Source organism: Aegilops tauschii, chromosome 2, assembly GCF_002575655.3.
Source record: "Aegilops tauschii subsp. strangulata cultivar AL8/78 chromosome 2, Aet v6.0, whole genome shotgun sequence".
NCBI lineage: Eukaryota > Viridiplantae > Streptophyta > Magnoliopsida > Poales > Poaceae > Aegilops > Aegilops tauschii.
Genome location: NC_053036.3, coordinates 118,621,132 through 118,630,385, shown reverse-complemented (window position 1 = coordinate 118,630,385; position 9,254 = coordinate 118,621,132). Strand labels below are relative to the sequence as shown.

The following is a 9,254-nucleotide window of genomic DNA, read 5'->3' as shown; positions in this document are numbered from 1 at the left end:
CTGAAAGCTCGATCCATCCAAACCGAAAAAACCGCAGGCGCAAACGCCCAAAGCCCTGGAAATGGTTCTTGTATGCTGCCTACGACTCCATGTCATCATCGCCGTGGCGGCCCTTCCGCTCAAACAGCGGATATACTGTACGCACAGTGATCGGATAAGCTCTCCTATCTCTATCTCTGACGACGGGGGAGACGGAGAAATCAGAGCAGGCAATGGAGTCTACCCTAATCACGAGATTATACCCCCTTCTCCCCGCTCCCCCCAAGGCCAGGCCCCTCTCCTCATCGCCCCTCGCCGGAGCTCGCCGCATCGCCTCCATTTCCTTCTCTTCCGTCAGCATGTGTGGCGTCTTGCGTCCCAGCGGCGGCGTTACCTCGTCGGTCACCGCCGCAGCAGCGGCGCTCGGCGAGGCGGCAGAGCCCGGGTCTGAGGCCATCTTGCTCAGTGTTCAGGTGCTCTTCTCGCCCCGACCACTAGTCTGAATTTGGAACACTCCGGCTCTCCATTCTGTTATTATCTTCGATTTGCGCGACAGGCCGAGAGGGTTAGGACTCAGGCATGATGCGCTGCTGTCTGGCTCTTACTTGCAGGGCATGATGTGCGACGGGTGCGCTGCCAGTGTGAAGCGGATTCTCGAGAGTCAGGTAGTTGTCTCTCTTTCACTTACTCACTATCGCAAATTTGCTTCATTTCTCTTGGGAAATTATGTCTGACGAAACCAATGGGCAGTGACTGAACTACGGTTAATTTTCTTTTGTTCATGGCAATAATTGATATCTATGCTCATATAAATTTTATTGAAGATAAAACGGGAATGGATGAAACTGAAACAAAAAGAACGCAGAACACAACATCGTACTGGGTTTGTGCATAGAATGTAAGAGGAGCAATTCATTGATGAAGCTTAAGTAATAAACTAGAGGTTAGAGAATAGGGATTGCCCAGATAGGTGTCCTCATTTGCCTGCCTTCAATCCGAACATGACCTGAAACCATATGGGCCCTAAGTTTTCATCATAAAAGACCATAAAAGTTTTAGTTGCTAGTCTTTGTATATTTGAAATTTCTGCCAGTGGTGGAGGGGGACGCCTGATCAGAAAGTAATGAATTGATGGGAGAAAGAAATTGTCTCTTCATTTTTGCAATGACTGGGTAGAGAAGGCAGCTGCCCATATGCTGAAAGCAACCGCTGTCATCTTGCTCAGCAAGGAAATGTATGGTTGATGTGGCATTTTGGTAAAGCAATTATCTGTATACGGATGTTAACTATATTGACCTGTCTAGATGTTTTCTTCCTATCATTCCAGATTCTTGAAACCCTTTCTGTTTCTACTATTTATTTCTTCTTTGATCCTTTGCTGCTGCTCACCATGGGCCACTCTTAATCCCTTCTTCAGCCTGAGGTTACTTCTGCTACAGTTGATTATAAGGAAGCAAGGGCTGTCGTGTGGACAACTCCTGAGGTCAAGGTGGCAGAAGATTGGCAGAAACAATGTGGAGAGAAACTTGCAAGTCATCTTGGTACTTGTGGATTTGAGTCTCGCCCACAAGGTAAACTAATTGCTCGAGTTATTGTGTGACCTGCTCCAGAAAATATGGAAATCTAGAAGAAATAAAGATCTATTCCTTGTCTGCTTATGAATTATCGTCCAGACACAGAAGCACGTCAAAATTTTATCATGCGTATCTCATGTAAACATTTGGTCGGTAATGTACCAAATTGGTGCAGAAGTATCCTAATTCAGTACTACAATAATGAAAATTCTGATCATCCTTACAGGAATGGACTGCCTCTAAATATAGGCTGTATACACATCAACCAGGACCAAACTCGCTATGGAATGTCCTTGAGCATGTTCATATCAACATTGTTAATGCACCATTATATCTCCAGCTTTCTGAAATCACAGTTATCCACTGAACTAAAATTTAGTTTCTATCACAGGGTAAGGTGAAGCCCGATAAAGTCAACTCTGAGTCTTAACTGCTGCCGCAGATGAGCTATAAGCCCATGATGTTAACCAGCAGAGGGCACCTGATGCTCCAGATTTGTGTGACTCAGTGTGAGCGTCTCTGTGAAAGTTGTCCTCTAGAGTTCTGGAAGTGCAGATTATTATGTTCATGTTCTTATCTCTAGTGTGTACGCAATGTAGCTTGCCTTGCTCGTGAACTTCAACTGGAACATTCCATCAAACAAATTGCAAGGGTCATTACTACTCCCTCCATTCACAAATATAAGATGTTTTTTACATTTTTCTGAATCTGATGTATATTAGACAGTTTTGGTGTGTTTGCTCATTAATTTCAGTCCGTATGGTATGTAGTCCATATTGTAATATCAAAAACAGCTTACATTGTGAACAGAGGGAGTATAAACCAAGCAGTTTGACGAATTTTTGAATTCATGGTATGTCCAGCTGAACTTAGAATGAAGTGTGTAACGTCATGAAGATATTACAATTGAAAATTTTGAGTTGCTTAGCAGACGGCATCATATTATTTGTTACTCTCTATGGTGTGTTTAATGGAAATGTACATTTTTTTTACTTCAAAAGGTTGTATATGTTGTTGAGAAGTCATCATAGTGTGGCGATAAGAGTTTGTGGGGCATGATTTCAGTCATAGTATAACTTCATCGTCTCTTTGTTAATTTTACTGCAATTGGAGAGATATGTGCTTCTTCGGTCTGATCATGGGGAGAATTTTTCGCAAATTTACATGTCACAACATTATGTATATTGGTAAAGTTTCCAGAAAAATACAACGTCTTAGTTGAATGTTTTCATTCAGACCTTTTTTGTTAACAAATTCATGACAGCCTGTTTGTTAACATTTGGGATAGGGGAATGAGAGTTGCATAAAGGGATTTGTGGAGGGATTAGACGCATCCAGGATGGAGCCCTGCTCATGAATTACCAGGTCCCTCGTGGGAAGGAAAAAATCAGTGTGAGTTGAGGGAGCCAACTCTCATTCCTTCAAAGAAAAAGCATCCTTTCCTTTCCTACTTCATTTATGAGTGACATTCCCTCTAATCAATCAGTGGACTTTTAATCTTCTTAACTCTCAACTCTAGTAGATTTGCTAAAAGCTATATTTGAGGAGATTTGTGTTTTCCTTAGGGGATTAAGCGTCATCTAGCATATCCCCCACAACTCCTCAAGTATAACCATCTCCCTAACACCCCCACCCCCCCACCCCGCCCACTTCTCGAAAAAAATAGGGACACGTCATGCTGCTTACCACTTGTCTGCAGCTTTCCTGCCCAACCCCAACACCACCATCGCTCGCACCGCTAACGACAGACGTCGGCCCTGAATCGCTGGAATGGATAGTCGCACCCTTGTCCACCCTCATCCAGGAGACCCATCATCGGTTGTGAATTTGGAGCCGCAACGACACCAAGGGATCAACGTCTTTTGGTTACCGGTCGCTCCGCCGCCACCACCCTATCGCTCTTGGCCCTTCCGGCAGGCAACCAGTACCATCAGCCAAGGCAGCGGACAACATGATTACATTGGCGAAGAAGAAGAGGAAGAAGGTTGTAGTCACCCCATCTGCGTCCCCTAAAGTCGACGACTACTCCTCGACCTCCTACAACCGAGCTGCCCTTTCTCAACCCCGTTGGCTAAAGAGGAGACGGATTCAAGTGAGACAAGGAGTGAGGCCGGCGTGCTCTGAGGATATGCTCGCAAGGTAAAAAATATTGTTGATCTGCAATTGCTCAATTGAATGATGCATGATTTGATATTGATTGCTAGGTTTTAATTTGGTACTGTATTTGAGCAATTGAATGATGATGCGAACGATTTCATGGAACAATTGAATGCAAGCCACACACTCAGCCTCGACGACATTGTAATGACCATGCCACATAGGCAAGCGATGGCAAGAAATGCCGAGATGGCGGAGGAGGTTGAGGAGGTGAATGGGTTGGGCACGGAACATTGAAAAGGAGGAGTAGGTCGTGCAACTACAACACCGAGGAAGATAAAGCTTGTGTGAAGCTCATATTGACATCTCTCTTGATGACACTGTCGGGGCTGATAAAAAAAAAGGAGCGACTTTGGTGGGGCATCGAAGAGTACTACAATAGCAATGTGTTCGTCCCCTCCAACCGCACAATTGGGTTTATCACCCATCGTTGGAATGTGATCCAAGATCAATGCAAGATGTGTTTAGCTAGTCAACCTTGCGCCGCCAAGTGGAATCCCCAAGTATGAGTATGAGCTCATCATACAACCTCTTTAAAAGTAATTGGACAAGAGAAATGCTCCAAGGCCTTTACTTTGCATTATTGCTACAATGAGCTTGTTGGAAATGATAAGTGGGCAAGAAGGAACTTTAAAACAACACCCGGGAGGCAAAGGCTCAACACCCGAGTTAATGACGATGATGACTTTGTAAAGAATCATCCACTCCTCAAGTCCTGCTGGATGAAACAAAAATGCAAAGCTAGCCAAGAAGAATGGTGTTGGAGCATACAAGGAAGAGTTGATTGCGACGGTGGAGGTGAAGTTGACCATACATAAATGTTGCTTCCGCATTGACACACTGAGATAGGCCGTTGCTCACATGTTAGTAATTTATTATGATTGCCAATAATTTTATTGATCCAAACTTTGGGGCGATAATGACGGATTACGAGATGTGAAGGAACGGAAGGACCAAGGGGTCTTGAGTGGCAGGGATGTCGGCCCAGCTATTGTAGATCGAAGAGGATCCGAAGCAACAAGTAGATGTAAAGATGGAGGCCCGAGAGCATGATCAGATGCAGATGAGATGCAAGTGGCGGAGGTGGAGGTGGAGGCGGAGGTGGGAGGGTCTGGGACCTTTGGATGGCCCAAGAGGAAGAGGAGGAAGAAAGGCTACGCGAGGAAGAAGAATGGGAGAGGGGGAGCAAGGTAATGAGGATGTTGTGCCCCATTATTCTAACACATATTGTTCGATCTTAAAACCACCACTGCCTCCTCCTATCTGTCCACAAGTCTACTCTTTTCTATGACCACATTGCCGAATACTTTGTCCTACCAATTTTATGTTCGGAGGCAAATGGGTATGCAAGGATTTATTTCTCCCGTTGCAACGCACAGGTATTTTTGCTAGTCGCAAACAAAAGAGGATCGGGCCGGCCTGTTTTCCTTTTTTAGATAATAGTCCGGCCTGGTATCAAGATCGATCGCTTTAAAACAGGCCGAACGGTTAGGCCCACGTACCCTCCGCCGTGCCGCGTGCGTGTGAGCCCTAGAAGGATCGGCACCTTCTTGTGGCCACCCAACCCACCCTCGCGTTCCCCCCACATCTCGTCGCTCGTCGTTTCCCCCAATCCGCTCGCCTCGCCTCTCCTCAACCGCCGCTCCGCCCCCCGCGCCGCCTCCTGCTCCGGCTCCGGCGAGATGTCTCGCTTCGGGCGCTCCGGCCCGCCGCCGATCCGCGACACCTACTCCCTCCTCGTCCTCAACATCACCTTCCGTAAGTGACCCCTTCGCATCTCCACCGCGCTCTTCCCTTCTCTCCGAGGTACGCCTCCAATAGGCGGCTGCTCTAATCCTCCCCGTGCGTGTCTCGCAGGTACGACGGCCGATGACCTTTTCCCGCTCTTCGACAAGTACGGCGAGGTCGTCGACATCTACATCCCCAGGGACCGCAGGTAGGCAAAAAAAGACAAATAAAACCCTAGGTTCTTCGTATGCTGGTTTGGCAGTTGGTCTGTGTTCGTGTGTAGATTGGGTGGGTGTCCTGTAGGGCTGCGGAGTGTGCACACGGAAATTTTAGGGTTGTGGGATTTGATTCATGTTGTTTGTACATCTGCACACGGAATTTTTAGGTTTTTGGGAGTTGATTCATGTTGTTGGCGCATCTATTTTCTGCAGGACTGGCGACTCGCGAGGGTTTGCCTTTGTGAGGTACAAGTATGAGGACGAGGCCCAGAAGGCAGTTGATCGCCTGGACGGTGGGTTCCTCTCCTCCATGCGAATTTGAAATTTCTGTGATACATGTTTTAGGATTGGATTCAACTTCATTTTGTTGGTTATCTTCCAGGGAGGTTGGTGGACGGGAGGGAGATGATGGTGCAGTTTGCCAAGTACGGCCCAAATGCTGAGCGGATGTAAGATTCAACGTCTTTCCTGACTACTGGCATAATTATTGAGGAAATCTTGATATTGACACTTACTCGGTTCACAAATATAAGGTGTTTTGGATATTTCAATATGGACTACATAGGAACTGAAATGAGTGAATAAACATGCTAAAATGTGTCTATATACATCCCATCCAGAAAAAAAGTTACAAAATCTTATATTTGTGTACGGAGGGACTATTTTTTAGCCAATGCCGATGTCTTGATATTTAGGCATGAACCGGTCATTTGCTAGATGTAAACTTCCTGGTTGGATGTGTTAGACACTACATACCCTATGTCTAGTGCAACAGTTAGATTACTCGGTACTAGACACTAGAGCAAAGGGATCGATGGTTTTGAAGATTTTGCTACATTTGGATGCCATGAATTATCTTTGATTATGAACCATCATTCCCAAAGTGTTAGGTTACATCAGTATGGTGCAATATTAGGTTACTCAATACTAGAGCAATTATGATGTTGTTTTAATTACACAATTTGCTGATCTCAACATATTAACTCTTATTATGTACCAGGTTACAACTTACAACTTGTGTGAATATGTGGTACTCTGTCTAGGAATCATTTTCTTGTAATTTTCTGTTGGCAATGGTAATCAGCAAGAAGTGGGCATGCGCTAACCATAATACTACCTGATAAAGTTTATTTCTCATACATTGTTTTCTCTATAGTGAGAAAAGTAAGCTATGCATATTTTGTCAGCATATACACTATGTAGTCAGAATTGATTATTCCAAGAAGTTCATGAAAATTGCTCTATGTAAAAGAATGAACTAGCACCTATCATAAAGCTGTTCTGTTTGTTAGTGTTGAAGCCAATGGCCTAATATTCTTTTGCCTGAACTTTGCAGTCAGAAAGGGCGAATCATGGAAACGGTCCCGAAGCCAAGGGGTCGTTCCAGAAGCCGCAGTCCAAGACGGGGGTATTTTTTTCCTAGATATATATACATGTTATCATATATTTCTTCGTTGTCGTTTTCCCACTGTAGTATATTGTACATTTCATTTACCATGCACATGTGTATAGCCCTTTCGGAGGGAACTTTGGCTTGTGCACAAGCCCCATGTGCCGTATTTCACGTGGGCGGCTTATCTGGTTTGGGATTCAATTGAAGCACATTATAAAGAAAGAAAGAAAGCAAGAGAAATAGGGCTGTAGTTCAGTAGTTGTGTAAGTAACGGAGGTTCCAGTAAGTTCTTCAGCATGAAACTATGGACATGCCATGGTTGTCGGCTTTGCTGACTGCTACCATGTCTATTGATCACGTCGATGGACGAAGCCATGTTCCTAATGATAAGATTATCTATCAAAGTGGGATTCTATTCGGATTTCCTCCATTCTTGTTGCTTTTTTTTTTCACAATGCCAAAAAATCACGTGCATACCTCATCTGCAGGTACCGTGATGATCATCGGGGCAGAGATTCTAGAAGGCGAAGTCGGAGTCGGAGTGGAGATAGATATGGACGTGACAGGTACAGAGAGAGGGATCATCATCGTCGTAGCAGGAGTCGTAGCACTAGCCCTGATGATTACAAGAGGCGTGGCAGAGACAGGTATACAGATCCAGATAATCATTGTTGTTTTATGCTGGGTTATATACCATACATTCATCTTTAATTATATATTTTTTGGCTGCACATAGAAGTCCTAGTCGTAGCAGGAGCCGCAGCTACAGCCCTGATGATGACAGGAAGGGTGGCAGAGACAGGTATGCACATCCAGGAATCATCTCTTTTGTTCCGTTTTACTGAATTTACCTGATGCCCTTTATTATTGCAGTTTGTCGCCTGCACGCAGAAGCACTAGTCGCTCCCCTCGCAAGACACCACCTCCTCGCGAGGGGTCTCCTGCTAAGCGCAATGATGATCGATCTCCTGCTAAGCGCAATGATGACCGTTCTCCTGTTAGGCGCAATGATGACCGTTCTCCTGTTAGGCGCAATGATGACCGTTCTCCTGTTAGGCGCAATGATGACCGGTCTCCAGACTCTCGTAGCCCTTCAACATGAGCTGAATGTCAAACAACTGAGGTCTCTAAACTGTTCAAATTATATACGTCATCACAGTTGATACCCTAGCATGCGATAACATGACTTGTGCTTCTGTCTACAGGATCAATGGAACATAGCTGCTCATATCGGAGGCTGTTCAGTTGCTTTATCATGAACAATCTGCAGTTACAAATTAAAAATGTTATGGTGCTTGACATCAGTGACTACTTCAAGCTACAGATGCTGCTTTGTGGATGTCTGGATACTTGTTAGAACTATATGTACTACTTCACCTTCTTCCCATTCAATCTTGTCTATTAGCACTAAGTATTACTATTTCCTTTCCAGTGTTGGGCACTTACTATAAATGGTAATTTGCACCTTTCTAGTTACATGATGTGGTGAAGAGGTGCTGGTTGATAAAGGGTGAACACACAAGTTGCTTGCTGTTGCCGTTGATATTGTTTGTGCTGTATCCCTTAATGATGATGATGGTGCTGGTGATGGAGATGATGATGGTGATGCTGGTGGGGGTTGATGACGCTGGTGATCATTTTGCTGCATGCACTCTTGTTATGCTGACAAGTAAGGTTCAAATGATCCAGCTGAGGTTCACTGCTTAAGCTGTTAATCAATAATAAAATATTAAACTACTCCGGTCCATGTTTCTGCATGCTAGGATCTGAAAAAAGAATGTTTTTTTAGTTGAGTCTTTGCCCATGATTTATGTTATTCAACCACAACATATCTTTACAAAAGTGTGGTAGCAACAGACATTTGGGTGTTCTTTGTTTTTAGTTCAGGCCTAAATAAATTCTGATGTGATGATACAGTCTTGAAAGATAAGTGGAACTTAAAAGTCAGTACAATACCTTTCTAAACCATTTAGAAAGCTATTATGTACAGACTACATAGCGATGCAAATACTCTTAATGTGCTGACCAAGTCAATTTTTAGTATCTTAGGATTTTGTGTGGTTTATAGAGTTCAGCATGTTTGGCAGTTGATGTTCCAAGTTTACGGTCACTGTAAGCATGTGGTAGCATCTTGGCTTGTAACCAGTTTGTGGGATTTCTTTTCTTCATATTATGACTGTTGTACGTCTTTTAAAAAAAACTTTA

At 44.2% G+C, this 9,254-nt stretch overlaps 2 protein-coding genes across 3 annotated transcripts; both read left to right on the top strand.

Annotated features, from left to right (window-relative positions):
• Nucleotides 1-98: 98 nt before the first annotated feature.
• On the top strand, nt 99-2,396 carry LOC109740930 (copper-transporting ATPase PAA1, chloroplastic). The gene is made up of 4 exons (XM_020299994.4): nt 99-452; nt 591-644; nt 1,397-1,550; nt 1,945-2,396. The coding sequence occupies exons 1-4, from the start codon at nt 213-215 to the stop codon at nt 1,947-1,949; spliced, it is 453 nt and encodes a 150-aa protein (XP_020155583.1). The 5' UTR covers nt 99-212; the 3' UTR covers nt 1,950-2,396.
• A 467-nt stretch (nt 2,397-2,863) lies between these two features.
• LOC109740922 (uncharacterized) lies at nt 2,864-8,616 on the top strand. 2 transcript variants are annotated; one of them, XM_073508139.1, is made up of 10 exons: nt 5,218-5,468; nt 5,568-5,646; nt 5,870-5,949; nt 6,039-6,105; nt 6,993-7,064; nt 7,538-7,696; nt 7,786-7,851; nt 7,923-8,172; nt 8,255-8,414; nt 8,523-8,616. In XM_073508139.1, the coding sequence occupies exons 1-8, from the start codon at nt 5,393-5,395 to the stop codon at nt 8,149-8,151; spliced, it is 828 nt and encodes a 275-aa protein (XP_073364240.1). In that variant the 5' UTR covers nt 5,218-5,392; the 3' UTR covers nt 8,152-8,172; nt 8,255-8,414; nt 8,523-8,616. The 2 variants fall into 2 exon arrangements, with proteins under 2 accessions (XP_020155574.1, XP_073364240.1); XM_020299985.4 differs by having other exon boundaries at nt 2,864-5,468; nt 8,255-8,525.
• The last annotated feature ends 638 nt before the right edge of the window (nt 8,617-9,254 follow it).